This window comes from Ambystoma mexicanum, chromosome 6p (assembly GCF_040938575.1).
Source record: "Ambystoma mexicanum isolate Mex_15411 chromosome 6p, UKY_AmexF1_1, whole genome shotgun sequence".
NCBI lineage: Eukaryota > Metazoa > Chordata > Amphibia > Caudata > Ambystomatidae > Ambystoma > Ambystoma mexicanum.
Genome location: NC_090935.1, coordinates 22,752,596 through 22,776,544, shown reverse-complemented (window position 1 = coordinate 22,776,544; position 23,949 = coordinate 22,752,596). Strand labels below are relative to the sequence as shown.

The following is a 23,949-nucleotide window of genomic DNA, read 5'->3' as shown; positions in this document are numbered from 1 at the left end:
CAATATGTACCCTGGTCAAATCAAAAACAATTTGATTAAAACGCTTCCTGCTCTTACCCCAGGAGCTGCAAGTGTATACATGAACTTGAAAAGCTGACAGCGGGTATCACATTAGCAGTAAGAGATATGAAAAGCTTACTTGCTAGTATATTGGGGGAACAGACAAACAGGGTATCCTAGAGTACGATTAGAGAGTAATGTACATGACGGACCCCCCCCTTTCAGCAACTGTAGAGCCCATGTGTGGGACCCTTTGAGAAGGGCGTACCCAGACACACCCGACATAGGATCAATCATGGCACGCACATAATGCGAGCTGATGAAGACCCAGCATTATACATTCACTCGATTCAGGAGATGTGGAGGGAAGAGACAGGTGAAGCATGGGATAAAACACTATCAATCCTTTACCATGTATTGCGTAGAGGTCTTTCCACGGAAGTGCAAATGAAGCTAGACAAGATAGTGGCCATTGAGGCTAAAACATGGGGATAGATCCAAGCATACGTAGCACATTATTGTAAACGCAAGCACGAGAAAGAAAGAGAGAAAGAAAAGCAAGCGTAGCAAGCCTGAGCAAAACTAGTACAGAAAAAACAAGGAGAGGTGAGTATGGAAGGTGCGATGGTTACAAATGTCACTGATGGGAGACAGAGCCTCAACAAGAAGGGATGGGTAATATGGGCAATAACAGGGTACAAGGTGCACAAGGTAACACCCAGCAAGGGCAAGAGGAAAGTTTTGGAGGGTGGAGACCAAAGTTTGGAAGGGCATGCTGGATATGCAGCAAAGTGGACCATGTAGCACGAGACTGTAAAGCAGCCGGCTAATGCAGTATCATCCAGCTGCGACCCCTAATCAGTATCCAGCCTAGGGGGATATGCCCCAGAGTCAGCACAACCACAATATCCAGGCTCACAGCAGATTGGGCCCACACAGGGAGGACCCATTCAATACCCAACTTCAAACAACACACAGAATGTTACACAATGAGTACCATCACAGACAACTATATTGCCCTGGGAGAAAAACATACTACCACGGGGGGACAGTAACACATTATGTCATGGGAGAAAACATATACCCGCTCCCAGGGACTAACATGTATTCACAATAGGACAGCACACCGTTAACCCTGACATGTCCAGTCCTATCTATCACCCAGACCTAGAAAAGGAACCTAAAATGGGAGTGAAGATAGGAGACAGGGATATGGGAGTTACAATAAACGAGGGCTGGTTCCCATTAACCAACAGATATATGGACACGCAGGGATTCTCTGGGCAATAACAAAGGTTCCTTTCACAGAAGATTTACCTCTCACCACAGGGACACAAGATATGCTAGCACCACTACTATACGGCACTGAGACACTAGTAAACTTGCTAGGTAGAGACCTACTTCAGAAGCTAAACATGACATTCTCATTCACAGATAAAGGAATAGTGTGCTCCACACCAGGTATGCATTGCAGCAGAGTAGCTGCAGTAGTCCAAATGTAGCACCAGTGCAATTCGGGCACTACCCTTACCCGAGCATGTGGTCATGTATGCAGTGACTGTCCTGATTGGATGGTTTCCAGGAGTTCAAAACATGCTATTTCGCCTGCCAGTGGAGTTCATATTTAGACCAGCAGTACCACCAGAAAGAGCACCACTTACAAAGTTTGTTTTACACATTGATGCAGTGACCACCAGAAAAGACACCATCATTCTCACAGGCACAGATGAAGAATGGATAGAATGGCACACAGTACTATGCACAGATCCCATGCTACCATTAAGAGAGGTCACAGACACACTTTTATTTGCAGAAACATAATCTGAGTGGGAAATTGTATCCGTTGGCTATAGATGCTTGGGACAGGCCTCACTTGTAATGGGGGCGATTGTACTCATTGCTGTCAGATGTTTGAGACAAGCCTCATGTATAATGTTAGTGATTCTATTTGCTGGCTATAGAGGCTTAGGACAAGCCTCACTTGTAATCAGAGCAATTCTATCCATTGCCTTCAGAATTTTGGGGCAAGCCTCACTTGTAATGGGAGCGATTGTATCTGTTGCCTTCAGATGTTTGGGGCAAGCCTCACTTGTAATGGGAGCAATTGTATCCGTTGCCTTCAGATGTTTGGGGCAAGACTGACTTGCAGTGGGAGCGATTGTATCTGTTGCCTTCAGATGTTTGGGGCAAGCCTCATGTCTAATGCAAGCGACTGTATTCATTGCCTTCAGATGTTTGGAACAAGCCACATGTATAATGCAAGTGATTCTATTTGTTGGCCATAGATGCCAGTAAGACTGAGATTCTCTTCATCAGCACACCCGCTCCCTCCTTTCCTGCTGCTCTCTGGCGGACCTCTCTTGGTCCTCTTCCCGGTCCTACATGCAAAGCCAAAAACCTCGGGGTCATCTTCGACTCCACACTCTCTTTCTCTCCTCACATCTCTGACGTCTCCAAGAAGTCACACTACCAGCTTCACCTCCTCAGAGGTATTCTGCCTTTCCTCTCCTTCCCCCAGAAGCTCACTGTCTCCAGAGCTCTGGTTCTCTCTAGGCTGGACTATTGCAACAGCATCTTTCTAAATCTGCCTGCCTCTACTCTCCGCCCTCTGCAACTCATCCAGAACAGGACTGCGAGACTTGTCCTTGGCCTCAAGCCCAGGGATCATATCTCTCCAGGACTTAAATGTCTGCATTGGCTCCCAGTGGCTGCGAGGATTAAGTTCAAAACCCTCCGCATCGTCCACAAAGCCTTCTGGGGTCTGGGGCCTCAATACCTCCAACTCGCTCTTCCTAAATATCTTCCTTCTCAGCTCTTCGCTCATCTGCCTCCAACTCCCTCATGGTTAGTCGCTTCTTCAAGCAATGAGTTGGTGGCAGATCTCTCTCCTCGGCTGGTGCCTCCCTCTGGAACAGCCTCCCTGCTTCCCTCAAACTTGAGGAGAACCATCTCCGGTTCCGGAAGCACCTCAAAACCTTTCTCTTTGCTTCTGCCTTCTCTCCTCCTCTCCTCTGCTGACCTCCTGGCTGAAACCGGTACTGCACTGGCTACCTGGAAACCCTTCTGATCCTGGGACCAGGTTCCTCTCCTGCCAGCGTCACACACCTGCACTGCCCACCTGGCAACCCCTGCACTCGGGGACTGTTCTGTATCCCTACAATCCCCCCACCAGACCTCGATAGCTGATGTCCACACTTACCCTTGCACTTGCCATTGCTGGCCGCTATTTATTTTATTTATTGTTATTATCTACGCCCATGTCCATGTCCACTTTCCTTTCCTCCCTTCCCACGCACTTGCGCGATCTGAATGACACCTGGCCTAGTAGGATCGTTGTTTGTCGCCTTGTTCCCCTCCCTTGCCTCGTCGAGCCTTGAAGCACTTGTGTATATGCGCGTTATAAATGCCATATCATCATATCATATCATATCATATCATATCATATCATATCATATCATATCTTATCATAGATGCTTAGGACAAGCCTCACTTGTAATGGGAGCGATTGAACCCGTTAACTTCAGATGTTTGGGGCAAGCCTCACTTATAATGGGAGCAATTTTATTAGTTGCTGTCAGATGTTTGGGGCAAGCCTCACTTGTAATGGGAGCAATTGTATACGTTGCCTTTAGTGTTTGGGGCAAGCCTCACTTGTAATGGGAGCAATTGTATATGTTTCCTTCAGGTATTTGTGGAAAGCCTCACTTGTAATGGGAGCGATGGTATACATTGCTTTCAGATGTTTGAGGCAAGCCTCACTTGTAATGGGAGCTATTATATACGTTGCATTCAGATGTTTGGGGCAAGCCTCACTTGTAATGGGAGCGATTGTATACGTTGCATTCAGATGTTTGGGGCAAGCCTCACTTGTAATGGGAGCGATTGTATACGTTGCTTTCAGATGTTTGGGGCAAGTCTCACTTGTAATGGGAGTGATTGTATATGTTGCTTTCAGATGTTTGGGGCAAGTCTCACTTGTAATATGAGCAATTGTATATGTTTCCTTTAGGTGTTTGGGGCAAGCCTCACTTGTAATGAGAGCGATTGTATACGTTGCCTTCAGATATATTGGGCAAGCCTTACTTGTAATGGGAGCGATTGTATCCATTGCCTTCAGATAATTGGGGCAAGCCTCACTTGTAATGGGAGCGATTGTAAACGTTGCTTTCAGATGTTTGGGGCAAGCCTCACTTGTAATGGGAGTGATTTGTAAACGTTGCCTTCAGATGTTTGGGGCAAGCCTCACCTGTAATGGGAGTGATTGTAAACGTTGCCTTCAGATGTTTGGGGCATGCCTCATTTGTAATGGGAGCGATTGTATATGTTTCCTACAGGTGTATGGGGCAAGACTTACTTGTAATGGGAGCTATTGTATACGTTGCTTTCAGATGTTTGGAGCAAGCCTCACTTGTAATGGGAGCGATTGTATACGTTGCTTTCAGATGTTTGGGGCAAGTCCCACTTGTAATTGGAACGATTGTATATGTTGCTTTCAGATGTTTGGGGCAAGTCTCACTTGTAATGGGAGCAATTGTATATGTTTCCTTTAGGTGTTTGGGGCAAGCCTCACTTGTAATGAGAGCGATTGTATACGTTGCCTTCAGATATATTGGGCAAGCCTTACTTGTAATGGGAGCGATTGTATCCATTGCCTTCAGATAATTGGGGCAAGCCTCACTTGTAATGGGAGCGATTGTATCCATTGCCTTCAGATGCTTGGGGCAAACCCCTCTTGTAATAGGAGCGATTGTATACATTGCTTTCAGATTATTGAGGCAAGCCTCACATGTAATGGGATCGATTGTATACGTTACCTTCAGAAGTTTGGGGCAAGCCTCACTTGTAATGGGAGCGATTGTAAACGTTGCCTTCAGATGTTTGGGGCAAGCCTCACTTGTAATGGGAGTGATTTGTAAACTTTGTCTTCAGATGTTTGGGGCAAGCCTCACCTGTAATGGGAGTGATTGTAAACGTTGCCTTCAGATGTTTGGGGCATGCCTCACTTGTAATGGGAGCGATTGTACGTGTTTCCTACAGGTGTTTGGGGCAAGACTTACTTTTAATGGGAGCTATTGTATACGTTGCTTTCAGATGTTTGGAGCAAGCCTCACTTGTAATGGGAGTGATTGTATACGTTGCTTTCAGATGTTTGGGGCAAGTCCCACTTGTAATTGGAGCGATTGTATACGTTGCTTTCAGATGCGTGGGGCAAGTCTCACTTGTAATATGAGCGATTGTATACATTGCTTTCAGATGTTTGAGGCAAGCCTCACATGTAATGGGATCGATTATATACGTTGCCTTCAGATGTTTGAGGCAAGCCTCACTTGTAATGGGAGAAATTGTAAACGTTGTCTTCAGATGTTTGGGGCAAGCCTCACTTGTAATGGGAGCGATTGTAAACATTGCCTTCAGATGTTTGGGGCAAGCCTCACCTGTAATGTGAGTGATTGTAAACGTTGCCTTCAGATGTTTGGGGCATGCCTCACTTGTAATGGGAGCGATTGTACACGTTTCCTACAGGTGTTTGGGGCAAGACTTACTTGTAATGGGAGATATTGTATACGTTGCTTTCAGATGTTTGGGGCAAGTCTCACTTGTAATGGGAGCGATTGTATCCATTGCTTTCAGATGTGTGGGGCAAGTCTCACTTGTAATGGGAGCGATTTTATATGTTTCATTTAGGTGTTTGAGGCAAGCCTCACTTGTAATGAGAGTGATTGTATACATTGCCTTCAGATGTTTGGGGCAAGCCCCTCTTGTAATGGGAGCGATTGTATACATTGCTTTCAGATGTTTGAGGCAAGCCTCACATGTAATGGGGTCGATTGTATACATTGCCTTCAGATGTTTGGGGCAAGCCACACTTGTAATGGGAGCGATTGTACAGGTTTCCTACAGGTGTTTGGGGCAAGACTTACTTGTAATGGGAGCGATTGTATACATTGCTTTCAGATGTTTGGGGCAAGCCTCACTTGTAATGGGAGCATTTGTATCCATAATGCGGTCGATTGTATACATTGCCTTCAGATGTTTGGGACAAGCCTCACCTGTAATGGGAGCGATTGTAAACATTTCCTTCAGATGTTTGGGGCATGCCTCACTTGTAATGGGAGCGATTGTACACGTTTCCTGCAGGTGTTTGGGGCAAGACTTACTTGTAATGGGAGCAATTGTATACATTTCCTTCAGATGTTTGGGGCAAGCCTCACTTGTAATGGGAGTGATTTGTGAACGTTGACTTCAGATGTTTGGGGCAAGCCTCACCTGTAATGGGAGTGATTGTAAACGTTGCCTTCAGATGTTTGGGGCATGCCTCACTTGTAATGGGAGCGATTGTACATGTTTCCTACAGGTGTATGGGGCAAGACTTACTTGTAATGGAAGCTATTGTATACGTTGCTTTCAGATGTTTGGAGCAAGCCTCACTTGTAATGGGAGCGATTGTATACGTTGCTTTCAGATGTTTGGGGCAAGTCCCACTTGTAATTGGCGCGATTGTATATGTTGCTTTCAGATGCGTGGGGCAAGTCTCACTTGTAATGGGAGCCTTCAGATATATTGGGCAAGCATTACTTGTAATGGGAGCGATTGTATCCATTGCCTTCAGATAATTGGGGCAAGCCTCACTTGTAATGGGAGCAATTGTATCCATTGCCTTCAGATGTTTGGGGCAAGCCCCTCTTGTAATAGGAGTGATTGTATACATTGCTTACAGATTATTGAGGCAAGCCTCACATGTAATGGGATCAATTGTATACGTTACCTTCAGAAGTTTGGGGCAAGCCTCACTTGTAATGGGAGCGATTGTAAACGTTGCCTTCAGATGTTTGGGGCAAGCCTCACTTGTAATGGGAGTGATTTGTAAACTTTGTCTTCAGATGTTTGGGGCAAGCCTCACCTGTAATGGGAGTGATTGTAAACGTTGCCTTCAGATGTTTGGGGCATGCCTCACTTGTAATGGGAGCGATTGTACGTGTTTCCTACAGGTGTTTGGGGCAAGACTTACTTGTAAAGGGAGCTATTGTATACGTTGCTTTCAGATGTTTGGAGCAAGCCTCACTTGTAATGGGAGTGATTGTATATGTTGCTTTCAGATGTTTGGGGCAAGTCCCACTTGTAATTGGAGCGATTGTATACGTTGCTTTCTGATGCGTGGGGCAAGTCTCACTTGTATTGGGAGCGATTGTATATGTTTCCTTTAGGTGTTTGGGGCAAACCTCACTTGTAATGAGAGCGATTGTATACATTGCCTTCAGATATTTGGGGCAAGCCTCATTTGTATTGGAGCAATTGTATCGATTGCCTTCAGATGTTTGGGGCAAGCCCCTCTTGTAATATGAGCGATTGTATACATTGCTTTCAGATGTTTGAGGCAAGCCTCACATGTAATGGGATCGATTATATACGTTGCCTTCAGATGTTTGGGGCAAGCCTCACTTGTAATGGGAGCAATTGTAAACGTTGTCTTCAGATGTTTGGGGCAAGCCTCACTTGTAATGGGAGCGATTGTAAACGTTGCCTTCAGATGTTTGGGGCAAGCCTCACCTGTAATGGGAGTGATTGTAAACGTTGCCTTCAGATGTTTGGGGCATGCCTCACTTGTAATGGGAGCGATTGTACACGTTTCCTACAGGTGTTTGGGGCAAGACTTACTTGTAATGGGAGCTATTGTATAGGTTGCTTTCAGATGTTTAGAGCAAGCCTCACTTGTAATGGGAGCGATTGTATACGTTGCTTTCAGATGTTTGGGGCAAGTCCCACTTGTAATTGGAACGATTGTATATGTTGCTTTCAGATGCGTGGGGCAAGTCTCACTTGTAATGGGAGCAATTGTATATGTTTCCTTTAGGTGTTTGGGGCAAGCCTCACTTGTAATGAGAGCGATTGTATACATTGCCTTCAGGTATATTGGGCAAGCCTTACTTGTAATGGGAGCAATTGTATCCATTGCCTTCAGATAATTGGGGCAAGCCTCACTTGTAATGGGAGCGATTGTATCCATTGCCTTCAGATGCTTGGGGCAAGCCCCTCTTGTAATAGGAGCGATTGTATACATTGCTTTCAGATGTTTGAGGCAAGCCTCACATGTAATGGGATCGATTGTATACGTTACCTTCAGAAGTTTGGGGCAAGCCTCACTTGTAATGGGAGCGATTGTAAACGTTGCCTTCAGATGTTTGGGGCAAGCCTCACTTGTAATGGGAGTGATTTGTAAACTTTGTCTTCAGATGTTTGGGGCAAGCCTCACCTGTAATGGGAGTGATTGTAAACGTTGCCTTCAGATGTTTGGGGCATGCCTCACTTGTAATGGGAGCGATTGTACATGTTTCCTACAGGTGTTTGGGGCAAGACTTACTTGTAATGGGAGCTATTGTATACGTTGCTTTCAGATGTTTGGAGCAAGCCTCACTTGTAATGGGAGTGATTGTATACGTTGCTTTCAGATGTTTGGGGCAAGTCCCACTTGTAATTGGAGCGATTGTATACGTTGCTTTCAGATGCGTGGGGCAAGTCTCACTTGTAATATGAGATGAGCGATTGTATACATTGCTTTCAGATGTTTGAGGCAAGCCTCACATGTAATGGGATCGATTATATACGTTGCCTTCAGATGTTTGGGGCAAGCCTCACTTGTAATGGGAGCAATTGTAAACGTTGTCTTCAGATGTTTGGGGCAAGCCTCACTTGTAATGGGAGCGATTGTAAACATTGCCTTCAGATGTTTGGGGCAAGCCTCACCTGTAATGTGAGTGATTGTAAACGTTGCCTTCAGATGTTTGGGGCATGCCTCACTTGTAATGGGAGCGATTGTACACGTTTCCTACAGGTGTTTGGGGCAAGACTTACTTGTAATGGGAGATATTGTATACGTTGCTTTCAGATGTTTGGGGCAAGACTCACTTGTAATGGGAGCGATTGTATACGTTGCATTCAGATGTTTGGGGCAAGCCTCACTTGTAATGGGAGCGATTGTATACGTTGCTTTCAGATGTTTGGGGCAAGTCTCACTTATAATGGGAGTGATTGTATATGTTGCTTTCAGATGTTTGGGGCAAGTCTCACTTGTAATATGAGCAATTGTATATGTTTCCTTTAGGTGTTTGGGGCAAGCCTCACTTGTAATGAGAGCGATTGTATACGTTGCCTTCAGATATATTGGGCAAGCCTTACTTGTAATGGGAGCGATTGTATCCATTGCCTTCAGATAATTGGGGCAAGCCTCACTTGTAATGGGAGCGATTGTAAACGTTGCTTTCAGATGTTTGGGGCAAGCCTCACTTGTAATGGGAGTGATTTGTAAACGTTGCCTTCAGATGTTTGGGGCAAGCCTCACCTGTAATGGGAGTGATTGTAAACGTTGCCTTCAGATGTTTGGGGCATGCCTCACTTGTAATGGGAGCGATTGTATATGTTTCCTACAGGTGTATGGGGCAAGACTTACTTGTAATGGGAGCTATTGTATACGTTGCTTTCAGATGTTTGGAGCAACCCTCACTTGTAATGGGAGCGATTGTATACTTTGCTTTCAGATGTTTGGGGCAAGTCCCACTTGTAATTGGAACGATTGTATATGTTGCTTTCAGATGCGTGGGGCAAGTCTCACTTGTAATGGGAGCAATTGTATATGTTTCCTTTAGGTGTTTGGGGCAAGCCTCACTTGTAATGAGAGCGATTGTATACATTGCCTTCAGATATATTGGGCAAGCCTTACTTGTAATGGGAGCGATTGTATCCATTGCCTTCAGATAATTGGGGCAAGCCTCACTTGTAATGGGAGCAATTGTATCCATTGCCTTCAGATGCTTGGGGCAAGCCCCTCTTGTAATAGGAGCGATTGTATACATTGCTTTCAGATTATTGAGGCAAGCCTCACATGTAATGGGATCGATTGTATACGTTACCTTCAGAAGTTTGGGGCAAGCCTCACTTGTAATGGGAGCGATTGTAAACGTTGCCTTCAGATGTTTGGGGCAAGCCTCACTTGTAATGGGAGTGATTTGTAAACTTTGTCTTCAGATGTTTGGGGCAAGCCTCACCTGTAATGGGAGTGATTGTAAACGTTGCCTTCAGATGTTTGGGGCATGCCTCACTTGTAATGGGAGCGATTGTACATGTTTCCTACAGGTGTTTGGGGCAAGACTTACTTGTAATGGGAGCTATTGTATACGTTGCTTTCAGATGTTTGGAGCAAGCCTCACTTGTAATGGGAGTGATTGTATACGTTGCTTCCAGATGTTTGGGGCAAGTCCCACTTGTAATTGGAGCGATTGTATACGTTGCTTTCAGATGCGTGGGGCAAGTCTCACTTGTAATATGAGCGATTGTATACATTGCTTTCAGATGTTTGAGGCAAGCCTCACATGTAATGGGATCGATTATATACGTTGCCTTCAGATGTTTGGGGCAAGCCTCACTTGTAATGGGAGCAATTGTAAACGTTGTCTTCAGATGTTTGGGGCAAGCCTCACTTGTAATGGGAGCGATTGTAAACATTGCCTTCAGATGTTTGGGGCAAGCCTCACCTGTAATGTGAGTGATTGTAAACGTTGCCTTCAGATGTTTGGGGCATGCCTCACTTGTAATGGGAGCGATTGTACACGTTTCCTACAGGTGTTTGGGGCAAGACTTACTTGTAATGGGAGATATTGTATACGTTGCTTTCAGATGTTTGGAGCAAGCCTCACTTGTAATGGGAGCGATTGTATACGTTGCTTTCAGATGTTTGGGGCAAGTCTCACTTGTAATGGGAGCGATTGTATCCATTGCTTTCAGATGTGTGGGGCAAGTCTCACTTGTAATGGGAGCGATTTTATATGTTTCATTTAGGTTTTTGGGGCAAGCCTCACTTGTAATGAGAGCGATTGTATACATTGCCTTCAGATGTTTGGGGCAAGCCCCTCTTGTAATGGGAGCGATTGTATACATTGCTTTCAGATGTTTGAGGCAAGCCTCACATGTAATGGGGTTGATTGTATACATTGCCTTCAGATGTTTGGGGCAAGCCACACTTGTAATGGAAGCGATTGTAAACGTTGCCTTCAGATGTTTGGGGCATGCCTCACTTGTAATGGGAGCGATTGTACAGGTTTCCTACAGGTGTTTGGGGCAAGACTTACTTGTAATGGGAGCGATTGTATACATTGCTTTCAGATGTTTGGGGCAAGCCTCACTTGTAATGGGAGCATTTGTATCCATAATGGGGTCGATTGTATACATTGCCTTCAGATGTTTGGGGCAAGCCTCACCTGTAATGGGAGCGATTGTAAACATTTCCTTCAGATGTTTGGGGCATGCCTCACTTGTAATGGGAGCGATTGTACACGTTTCCTACAGGTGTTTGGGGCAAGACTTACTTGTAATGGGAGCAATTGTATACATTTCCTTCAGATGTTTGGGGCAAGCCTCACTTGTAATGGGAGTGATTTGTGAACGTTGCCTTCAGATGTTTGGGGCAAGCCTCACCTGTAATGGGAGTGATTGTAAACGTTGCCTTCAGATGTTTGGGGCATGCCTCACTTGTAATGGGAGCGATTGTACATGTTTCCTACAGGTGTATGGGGCAAGACTTACTTGTAATGGAAGCTATTGTATACGTTGCTTTCAGATGTTTGGAGCAAGCCTCACTTGTAATGGGAGCGATTGTATACGTTGCTTTCAGATGTTTGGGGCAAGTCCCACTTGTAATTGGAGCGATTGTATATGTTGCTTTCAGATGCGTGGAGCAAGTCTCACTTGTAATGGGAGCAATTGTATATGTTTCCTTTAGGTGTTTGGGGCAAGCCTCACTTGTAATGAGAGCGATTGTATACATTGCCTTCAGATATATTGGGCAAGCCTTACTTGTAATGGGAGCAATTGTATCCATTGCCTTCAGATAATTGGGGCAAGCCTCACTTGTAATGGGAGCAATTGTATCCATTGCCTTCAGATGTTTGGGGCAAGCCCCTCTTGTAATAGGAGTGATTGTATACATTGCTTACAGATTATTGAGGCAAGCCTCACATGTAATGGGATCGATTGTATACGTTACCTTCAGAAGTTTGGGGCAAGCCTCACTTGTAATGGGAGCGCTTGTAAACGTTGCCTTCAGATGTTTGGGGCAAGCCTCACTTGTAATGGGAGTGATTTGTAAACTTTGTCTTCAGATGTTTGGGGCAAGCCTCACCTGTAATGGGAGTAATTGTAAACGTTGCCTTCAGATGTTTGGGGCATGCCTCACTTGTAATGGGAGCGATTGTACGTGTTTCCTACAGGTGTTTGCGGCAAGACTTACTTGTAATGGGAGCGATTGTATACGTTGCTTTCAGATGTTTGGGGCAAGTCCCACTTGTAATTGGAACAATTGTATATGTTGCTTTCTGATGCGTGGGGCAAGTCTCACTTGTAATGGGAGCGATTGTATGTGTTGCTTTCAGATGTTTGGGGCAAGTCCCACTTGTAATTGGAGCGATTGTATACGTTGCTTTCTGATGCGTGGGGCAAGTCTCACTTGTAATGGGAGCGGTTGTATATGTTTCCTTTAGGTGTTTGGGGCAAGCCTCACTTGTAATGAGAGCGATTGTATACGTTGCCTTCAGATATTTGGGGCAAGCCTCATTTGTATTGGAGCAATTGTATCGATTGCCTTCAGATGTTTGGGGCAAGCCCCTCTTGTAATATGAGCGATTGTATACATTGCTTTCAGATGTTTGAGGCAAGCCTCACATGTAATGGGATCGATTATATACGTTGCCTTCAGATGTTTGGGGCAAGCCTCACTTGTAATGGGAGCAATTCTAAACGTTGTCTTCAGATGTTTGGGGCAAGCCTCACTTGTAATGGGAGGGATTGTAAACGTTGCCTTCAGATGTTTGGGGCAAGCCTCACCTGTAATGGGAGTCATTGTAAACGTTGCCTTCAGATGTTTGGGGCATGCCTCACTTGTAATGGGAGCGATTGTACACGTTTCCTACAGGTGTTTGGGGCAAGACTTACTTGTAATGGGAGCTATTGTATACGTTGCTTTCAGATGTTTAGAGCAAGCCTCACTTGTAATGGGAGCGATTGTATATGTTGCTTTCAGATGTTTGGGGCAAGTCCCACTTGTAATTGGAACGATTGTATATGTTGCTTTCAGATGCGTGGGGCAAGTCTCACTTGTAATGGGAGCAATTGTATATGTTTCCTTTAGGTGTTTGGGGCAAGCCTCACTTGTAATGAGAGCGATTGTATACGTTGCCTTCAGATATATTGGGCAAGTCTTACTTGTAATGGGAGCGATTGTATCCATTGCCTTCAGATAATTGGGGCAAGCCTCACTTGTAATGGGAGCGATTGTATCCATTGCCTTCAGATGCTTGGGGCAAGCCCCTCTTGTAATAGGAGCGATTGTATACATTGCTTTCAGATTATTGAGGCAAGCCTCACATGTAGTGGGATCGATTGTATACGTTACCTTCAGAAGTTTGGGGCAAGCCTCACTTGTAATGGGAGAGATTGTAAACGTTGCCTTCAGATGTTTGGGGCAAGCCTCACTTGTAATGGGAGTGATTTGTAAACTTTGTTTTCAGATGTTTGGGGCAAGCCTCACCTGTAATGGGAGCGATTGTAAACGTTGCCTTCAGATGTTTGGGGCATGCCTCACTTGTAATGGGAGCAATTGTACATGTTTCCTACAGGTGTTTGGGGCAAGACTTACTTGTAATGGGAGCTATTGTATACGTTGCTTTCAGATGTTTGGAGCAAGCCTCACTTGTAATGGCAGTGATTGTATACGTTGCTTTCAGATGTTTGGGGCAAGTCCCACTTGTAATTGGAGCGATTGTATACGTTGCTTTCAGATGCGTGGGGCAAGTCTCACTTGTAATATGAGCGATTGTATACATTGCTTTCAGATGTTTGAGGCAAGCCTCACATGTAATGGGATCGATTATATACGTTGCCTTCAGATGTTTGGGGCAAGCCTCACTTGTAATGGGAGCAATTGTTAACGTTGTCTTCAGATGTTTGGGGCAAGCCTCACTTGTAATGGGAGCGATTGTAAACATTGCCTTCAGATGTTTGGGGCAAGCCTCACCTGTAATGTGAGTGATTGTAAACGTTGCCTTCAGATGTTTGGGGCATGCCTCACTTGTAATGGGAGCGATTTGTACACGTTTCCTACAGGTGTTTGGGGCAAGACTTACTTGTAATGGGAGATATTGTATATGTTGCTTTCAGATGTTTGGAGCAAGCCTCACTTGTAATGGGAGCGATTGTATACGTTGCTTTCAGATGTTTGGGGCAGGTCTCACTTGTAATGGGAGCGATTGTATCCATCAGATGTGTGGGGCAAGTCTCACCTGTAATGGGAGCGATTTTATATGTTTCATTTAGGTGTTTGGGGCAAGCCTCACTTGTAATGAGAGCGATTGTATACATTGCCTTCAGATGTTTGGGGCAAGCCCCTCTTGTAATGGGAGCGATTGTATACATTGCTTTCAGATGTTTGAGGCAAGCCTCACATGTAATGGGGTCGATTGTATACATTGCCTTCAGATGTTTGGGGCAAGCCACACTTGTAATGGAAGCGATTGTAAACGTTGCCTTCAGATGTTTAGGGCATGCCTCACTTGTAATGGGAGCGTAATGGGGGTTTCCTACAGGTGTTTGGGGCAAGACTTACTTGTAATGGGAGCGATTGTATACATTGCTTTCAGATGTTTGGGGCAAGCCTCACTTGTAATGGGAGCATTTGTATCCATAATGGGGTCGATTGTATACATTGCCTTCAGATGTTTGGGGCAAGCCTCACCTGTAATGGGAGCGATTGTAAACATTTCCTTCAGATGTTTGGGGCATGCCTCACTTGTAATGGGAGCGATTGTACACGTTTCCTACAGGTGTTTGGGGCAAGACTTACTTGTAATGGGAGCAATTGTATACATTTCCTTCAGATGTTTGGGGCAAGCCTCACTTGTAATGGGAGTGATTTGTGAACGTTGCCTTCAGATGTTTGGGGCAAGCCTCACCTGTAATGGGAGTGATTGTAAACGTTGCCTTCAGATGTTTGGGGCATGCCTCACTTGTAATGGGAGCGATTGTACATGTTTCCTACAGGTGTTTGGGGCAAGACTTACTTGTAATGGGAGAAATTGTATACATTTCCTTCAGATGTTTGGGGCAAGCCTCACTTGTAATGGGAGTGATTTGTGAACGTTGCTTTCAGATGTTTGGAGCAAGCCTCACTTGTAATGGGAGCGATTGTATACGTTGCTTTCAGATGTTTGGGGCAAGTCCCACTTGTAATTGGAGCGATTGTATATGTTGCTTTCAGATGCGTGGGGCAAGTCTCACTTGTAATGGGAGCAATTGTATATGTTTCCTTTAGGTGTTTGGGGCAAGCCTCACTTGTAATGAGAGCGATTGTATACATTGCCTTCAGATATATTGGGCAGGCCTTACTTGTAATGGGAGCGATTGTATCCATTGCCTTCAGATAATTGGGGCAAGCCTCACTTGTAATGGGAGCAATTGTATCCATTGCCTTCAGATGTTTGGGGCAAGCCCCTCTTGTAATAGGAGTGATTGTATACATTGCTTACAGATTATTGAGGCAAGCCTCACATGTAATGGGATCGATTGTATACGTTACCTTCAGAAGTTTGGGGCAAGCCTCACTTGTAATGGGAGCGATTGTAAACGTTGCCTTCAGATGTTTGGGGCAAGCCTCACTTGTAATGGGAGTGATTTGTAAACTTTGTCTTCAGATGTTTGGGGCAAGCCTCACCTGTAATGGGAGTGATTGTAAACGTTGCCTTCAGATGTTTGGGGCATGCCTCACTTGTAATGGGAGCGATTGTACGTGTTTCCTACAGGTGTTTGGGGCAAGACTTACTTGTAAAGGGAGCTATTGTATACGTTGCTTTCAGATGTTTGGAGCAAGCCTCACTTGTAATGGGAGTGATTGTATATGTTGCTTTCAGATGTTTGGGGCAAGTCCCACTTGTAATTGGAGCGATTGTATACGTTGCTTTCTGATGCGTGGGGCAAGTCTCACTTGTAATGGGAGCGATTGTATATGTTTCCTTTAGGTGTTTGGGGCAAGCCTCACTTGTAATGAGAGCGATTGTATACGTTGCCTTCAGATATTTGGGGCAAGCCTCATTTGTATTGGAGCAATTGTATCGATTGCCTTCAGATGTTTGGGGCAAGCCCCTCTTGTAATATGAGCGATTGTATACATTGCTTTCAGATGTTTGAGGCAAGCCTCACATGTAATGGGATCGATTATATACGTTGCCTTCAGATGTTTGGGGCAAGCCTCACTTGTAATGGGAGCAATTGTAAACGTTGTCTTCAGATGTTTGGGGCAAGCCTCACTTGTAATGGGAGCGATTGTAAACGTTGCCTTCAGATGTTTGGGGCAAGCCTCACCTGTAATGGGAGTGATTGTAAACGTTGCCTTCAGATGTTTGGGGCATGCCTCACTTGTAATGGGAGCGATTGTACACGTTTCCTACAGGTGTTTGGGGCAAGACTTACTTGTAATGGGAGCTATTGTATACGTTGCTTTCAGATGTTTAGAGCAAGCCTCACTTGTAATGGGAGCGATTGTATACGTTGCTTTCAGATGTTTGGGGCAAGTCTCACTTGTAATGGGAGCGATTGTATACGTTGCTTTCAGATGTGTGGGGCAAGTCTCACTTGTAATGGGAGCGATTGTATATGTTTCATTTAGGTGTTTGGGGCAAGCCTCACTTGTAATGAGAGCGATTGTATACGTTGCCTTCAGATGTTTGGGGCAAGCCCCTCTTGTAATGGGAGCGATTGTATACATTGCTTTCAGATGTTTGAGGCAAGCCTCACATGTAATGGGGTTGATTGTATACATTGCTTTCAGATGTTTGGGGCAAGTCTCACTTGTAATGGGAGCAATTGTATATGTTTCCTTTAGGTGTTTGGGGCAAGCCTCACTTGTAATGAGAGCGATTGTATACATTGCCTTCAGATATATTGGGCAAGCCTTACTTGTAATGGAAGCGATTGTATCCATTGCCTTCAGATAATTGGGGCAAGCCTCACTTGTAATGGGAGCAATTGTATCCATTGCCTTCAGATGTTTGGGGCAAGCCCCTCTTGTAGTAGGAGCGATTGTATACATTGCTTACAGATTATTGAGGCAAGCCTCACATGTAATGGGATCGATTGTATACGTTACCTTCAGAAGTTTGGGGCAAGCCTCACTTGTAATGGGAGCGATTGTAAACATTGCCTTCAGATGTTTGGGGCAAGCCTCACTTGTAATGGGAGTGATTTGTAAACTTTGTCTTCAGATGTTTGGGGCAAGCCTCACCTGTAATGGGAGTGATTGTAAACGTTGCCTTCAGATGTTTGGGGCATGCCTCACTTGTAATGGGAGCGATTGTACGTGTTTCCTACAGGTGTTTGGGGCAAGACTTACTTGTAATGGGAGCTATTGTATACGTTGCTTTCAGATGTTTGGAGCAAGCCTCACTTGTAATGGGAGTGATTGTATATGTTGCTTTCAGATGTTTGGGGCAAGTCCCACTTGTAATTGGAGCGATTGTATACGTTGCTTTCTGATGCGTGGGGCAAGTCTCACTTGTAATGGGAGCGATTGTATATGTTTCCTTTAGGTGTTTGGGGCAAGCCTCACTTATAATGAGAGCGATTGTATACGTTACCTTCAGATATTTGGGGCAAGCCTCATTTGTATTGGAGCAATTGTATCGATTGCCTTCAGATGTTTGGGGCAAGCCCCTCTTGTAATATGAGCGATTGTATACATTGCTTTCAGATGTTTGAGGCAAGCCTCACATGTAATGGGATCGATTATATACGTTGCCTTCAGATGTTTGGGGCAAGCCTCACTTGTAATGGGAGCAATTGTAAACTTTGTCTTCAGATGTTTGGGGCAAGCCTCACTTATAATGGGAGCGATTGTAAACGTTCCCTTCAGATGTTTGGGGCAAGCCTCACCTGTAATGGGAGTGATTGTAAATGTTGCCTTCCGATGTTTGGGGCATGCCTCACTTGTAATGGGAGCGATTGTATACGTTTCCTACAGGTGTTTGGGGCAAGACTTACTTGTAATGGGAGCTATTGTATACGTTGCTTTGAGATGTTTAGAGCAAGCCTCACTTGTAATGGGAGCGATTTTATACGTTGCTTTCAGATGTTTGGGGCAAGTCTCACTTGTAATGGGAGCGATTGTATACGTTGCTTTCAGATGTGTGGGGCAAGTCTCACTTGTAATGGGAGCGATTGTATATGTTTCATTTAGGTGTTTGGGGCAAGCTTCACTTGTAATGAGAGCGATTGTATACGTTGCCTTCAGATGTTTGGGGCAAGCCCCTCTTGTAATGGGAGCGATTGTATACATTGCTTTCAGATGTTTGAGGCAAGCCTCACATGTAATGGGATTGATTGTATACATTGCTTTCAGATGTTTGGGGCAAGTCTCACTTGTAATGGGAGCAATTGTATATGTTTCCTTTAGGTGTTTGGGGCAAGCCTCACTTGTAATGAGAGCGATTGTATACATTGCCTTCAGATATATTGGGCAAGCCTTACTTGTAATGGAAGCGATTGTATCCATTGCCTTCAGATAATTGGGGCAAGCCTCACTTGTAATGGGAGCAATTGTATCCATTGCCTTCAGATGTTTGGGGCAAGCCCCTCTTGTAATAGGAGCGATTGTATACATTGCTTACAGATTATTGAGGCAAGCCTCACATGTAATGGGATCGATTGTATACGTTACCTTCAGAAGTTTGGGGCAAGCCTCACTTGTAATGGGAGCGATTGTAAACGTTGCCTTCAGATGTTTGGGGCAAGCCTCACTTGTAATGGGAGTGATTTGTAAACTTTGTCTTCAGATGTTTGGGGCAAGCCTCACCTGTAATGGGAGTGATTGTAAACGTTGCCTTCAGATGTTTGGGGCATGCCTCACTTGTAATGGGAGCGATTGTACGTGTTTCCTACAGGTGTTTGGGGCAAGACTTACTTGTAATGGGAGCTATTGTATACGTTGCTTTCAGATGTTTGGAGCAAGCCTCACTTGTAATGGGAGTGATTGTATATGTTGCTTTCAGATGTTTGGGGCAAGTCCCACTTGTAATTGGAGCGATTGTATACGTTGCTTTCTGATGCGTGGGGCAAGTCTCACTTGTAATGGGAGCGATTGTATATGTTTCCTTTAGGTGTTTGGGGCAAGCCTCACTTATAATGAGAGCGATTGTATACGTTGCCTTCAGATATTTGGGGCAAGCCTCATTTGTATTGGAGCAATTGTATCGATTGCCTTCAGATGTTTGGGGCAAGCCCCTCTTGTAATATGAGCGATTGTATACATTGCTTTCAGATGTTTGAGGCAAGCCTCACATGTAATGGGATCGATTATATACGTTGCCTTCAGATGTTTGGGGCAAGCCTCACTTGTAATGGGAGCAATTGTAAACGTTGTCTTCAGATGTTTGGGGCAAGCCTCACTTGTAATGGGAGCGATTGTAAACGTTCCCTTCAGATGTTTGGGGCAAGTCTCACCTGTAATGGGAGTGATTGTAAATGTTGCCTTCAGATGTTTGGGGCATGCCTCACTTGTAATGGGAGCGATTGTATACGTTTCCTACAGGTGTTTGGGGCAAGACTTACTTGTAATGGGAGCTATTGTATACGTTGCTTTCAGATGTTTAGAGCAAGCCTCACTTGTAATGGGAGCGATTGTATACGTTGCTTTCAGATGTTTGGGGCAAGTCTCACTTGTAATGGGAGCGATTGTATACGTTGCTTTCAGATGTGTGGGGCAAGTCTCACTTGTAATGGGAGCGATTGTATATGTTTCATTTAGGTGTTTGGGGCAAGCTTCACTTGTAATGAGAGCGATTGTATACGTTGCCTTCAGATGTTTGGGGCAAGCCCCTCTTGTAATGGGAGCGATTGTATACATTGCTTTCAGATGTTTGAGGCAAGCCTCACATGTAATGGGATTGATTGTATACATTGCTTTTAGATGTTTGGGGCAAGCCTCACTTGTAATGGGAGCATTTGTATCCATAATGGGGTCGATTGTATACATTGCCTTCAGATGTTTGGGGCAAGCCTCACCTGTAATGGGAGCGATTGTAAACATTTCCTTCAGATGTTTGGGGCATGCCTCACTTGTAATGGGAGCGATTGTACACGTTTCCTACAGGTGTTTGGGGCAAGACTTACTTGTAATGGGAGCAATTGTATACATTTCCTTCAGATGTTTGGGGAAAGCCTCAATTGTAATGGGAGCATTTGTATCCATTGCCTTCAGATGCTGAGTCATTTGTAACTGCACACATTGGGGATATGATATGAGGTTGCAATTATAAAGCGCCTGTATACAAGTGTTTCTTGGCTTGACAAGACAAGGAGGGGGAAACAAAGGGAGGACAAAATAACGATCTTACTAGGCGTTGTTTCATTCAGTTTGCACAAGTGCAGGGAAGAGGGAAGGGGAGAATTGCCAGGGGGAGGGGAAAGGGGAAGTGCAGTTAACTCAAAAGTGCAGAGACCGGTTGGCTCGTAAGTACTGAGCAAAAGGGCCTTAGGGGTGCCGATACAGACCCGTAAGTGCTGGGGAGCCCGGAGGCAGTGCGTGGGCAACTGGACATGCAGGAGCCTGGGCCAGAGTTCAGGGGTGACCAGGTGACCAGTGTGCGGAGCAGTCGGGTGCATCAGCAGGGGAGAGGAAGAGAGAAAGCGGAAGTGAAAAGGAAGGTCTTCAGTTGCTTCCGGAACCAGAGGTGGTTGTGCTCAATTTTGAGAGGCAGGGATGATGTTCCAGAGGGTTACAGGTCATTGGTCGAAAATAAATGGTCGACAGGACAAATGATCAACGCAATTTGGTCGAAAGACAAATGGTCAATTTATTTTTTTACTTTCACTTTTTTTTGGGAGGGGGGTGTCCCCCCTAACCCCTTTTTTCTGCTAAAAAAAACCCTTTTTTTTCCTAAACGAAAATCTGAAAAATATATATATAAATAAAAAAAAATTCGACCATTTGACTTTTGACCAAATTGCGTCGACCATTTGTCTGTCGACCATTTGTATGTCGAACAAATGACTGGACAGCGTTCCAGAGGGAGGCCCCAGCCATTGAGATAGATCTGCCCCCTATTCTCTGCTCGGAGAAGCGTCTGACCCTCAGAGATTTGGAGGTGGATGAGCAGAGAGCTCGAGAACGAAGATGTTTTGGAAGAGAAAGTTAGAAGTAGATCGGTTGTGGGCCACAAAAAGACTTCTGGACGATGCAGAGGGTCTTGAACTTGAACCTTTCAGCCACAGGAGCCAGTAAAGAGATTTCAGAGCTGGAGAAATACGATCCCGGGGCTTGAGGCCAAGGACAAGTCTTGCAGTCCTGTTCTGGATAAGTTGTCAATGTCAAAGAGTAGAGGCAGGAAGATTTAGGAAGAGGATTTTGCAGTAGTCCAGCCTAGATTCTTATTTTTCAATTCCATTAATAGAATATTAAAATAAACTGTGGTATTGGTATAGACCCTTCAATCAGAGTAAGGAGAAGCAGTGACAGAGCCATTTAAATGGAATGTCCACATACACATGATAAACCCCAACATCTGCCTCCCTGCTTTGTCCCTTCCTGCACACATACTTTAGGTCTTTGGGTGCCTTCATGATGGGGTACATAGGATAGCTGCTGCTGGTACGAGCCACCACTGCTGCTCTCCTCTGCTTCTTCCCCATGCGTGTAATGCTGCGAGACCCTGCACAAGTGCCCCAAGGGGCATAGGCCCAGCCTTGGCGACTGGCTGTAGTGGCTGTTAAATATCAAGGGGTGAAGAGGTGCTGCTTGAGAGGTTGGACTGCATTTTCTCCAGCTCCAACCTGTGTGTCCCCCTCACACTTGTAGGTCTCTACTGGGTGCCCCAACTCCCCCCTCTATCCTAATGCAAAGGTTCCTCTACCGCTACTTGACGCCTTCGATGCCCACAGTTTCCCTTGGTGTTTTAGGGTGTACTGTACCTCATTTGTCTCAATGCCATCAGCGTCATCTTCCACGGAAAACTGCGTGATGTGGGAGCGCTCTTGGAAATGGTCCACTCCTCTCTGGTTGCTTCTGTTTTTTAACTTCTCTGAGGTTTTTTTCAACCTTTCCTCCAGGGATTGTCTCTCTTTCTCAATGTCTTCTGCAATTCTTTGCTCCCTCTCGCGACGCTCCTGTTGCCTCTTCTCTTCCTCCCTCTGTTGTTTCTCTCTCTCTTCTCTCTGCCTTCTTTCATCTGCTTCTCTCTGCCTTTTTTCATCTGCTTCTCTCTGCCTTTTTTCATCTGCTTCTTTCTGCTTTCTCTCAGCCTCTTCTCTTTGCCTTCTTTCATCTGCTTCTTTCTGTCTCCGCTTTGCCTCCTCGCTCTGCAATCGCTGAGCCTCCTCCCGACGCCTCCGCTCCTCCTCTTCACGTTTTTGAATGATCTGATCTTCCTTCTGTTTCACTAAAAAGGGAATAAAAAAACATTAATCACAATTTTTACTGGATCCAGAAAGATTATTTTGCATCTCTGTTTGGGATTAATTTTTTTGCAAACGCCCCCCTGACTTGCTTTTTGAGCCCCCGGTACTACTGCTGGATTTTCTGGATTTTTTTTATTGGCTTTGAAGGTGAGTGAGGTTCTTCAGCCTCACCTCCCCCTCCTGAATGTATTTTTCTTCTGGGGACACTAGTTCACCTTTTTAGGGTGCTAGGGGATCTCTCCCTTTTCCTCTGTTAGCGCCCCCGCACCTTAAGTAGTGTGCTGCCGGGTGCCCTTTGTACCCAAGCGCCCACCAGTGCTCCACACGAGGACAGAAGATAGCATGGCATTAAGGAATGACACAGTTGTTGACATCTGCCCGTGTCCCTGTGCTCCACAAGCTATCTTACATGCAGTGCTCTGGGGACAATGTGTGTCCCCCATTACTTTCCATGCCTCTCCTGAACAGGCTGCTGGTATTTGATACCTTTTTACCTTTTATTTCTGATGCAAAGTCACGTGCTGTAGGAAGGATTGTAGATGCACTCGCCTAGTATCTTAAAGTGTTAGGAACATATGTGAATGAAGTAAGTCATCTTTTAAGGTGCGGGGGAGAAACGTGACCCTGGCACAGGACCACAAATACCTATCCTTAATGAGAGAAAAGAGCATCCATAGGTAGGAGCCCTCCCGCCCCCTGCACACTATTAGTATACCGTGTAATAACTGTTAAGTATAAATCTTTATAGAGCATAGGGATGAGGTAAAGTAAATGTTCAATCAAACAAAGTTTACAACAATAATATAATATACTTAAAATTCATTATTAAGGTTCATTCCTTGTCAACGAATCTTGTGATGCTGGGACCAAGAACAAAAAATGTCAGGTATTAAACAACGTTTTCAAAGAATGTGCAGTATATACAATTACAATTCAAGAAAAAAATGGCTGACGCTTTTCGGGATCCATATCCCTTCTTCTTGAGCCAAACAAATTGTAAACTGTAAAGAAATGAAAAAGCGTGTCAGAGTTCTGACTAGTAAATGATCATAAATTAAGTGCTCGAAAAGCATATATTAAAGATAAGGCAAAAGCCATTAATTGCAGGGTAGTTTGCTAAGTTCATATTCGTTATCTAGGTCACATTTAATCCACTAAGCACCTATCCCACAGGGGGAATTGTCATTGTGACCAAAAAACAATCCTCACAATCAGTGTGTCTGTATAATGAAGGTACTATTCACCCAAACATATTAGCCACGTAAGGCTGATATTTAATATCAAGTTGGACGGGTATTATGCCAAAACACGGCATATTAAGTGAAGGTGGAGACCTACATACCTTAATGATACTCGTGAAAAAGATGCGTAACAGCCTGGAAGGCGTGATATTTTGGTATTGGTCCTCAAACTTCAACCAGATGGACAACCTCCCTGTTGCCAGGGCGGCACCCTAAATGTGAACAG

The 23,949-nt window shown here is 44.8% G+C and overlaps 1 protein-coding gene across 2 annotated transcripts in view; it reads right to left on the bottom strand.

Moving 5' to 3' along the window:
- The window catches only part of LOC138511160 (uncharacterized), a 267,800-nt gene that overhangs the window by 48,111 nt on the left and 195,740 nt on the right, over window positions 1–23,949 (bottom strand). For both annotated transcript variants that reach the window (XM_069626663.1, XM_069626664.1), the window contains exon 4: window positions 21,997–22,463. In XM_069626663.1, coding sequence (XP_069482764.1) covers window positions 21,997–22,463 — 467 coding nt within the window. The remainder of the gene's footprint in view (window positions 1–21,996; window positions 22,464–23,949) is intronic.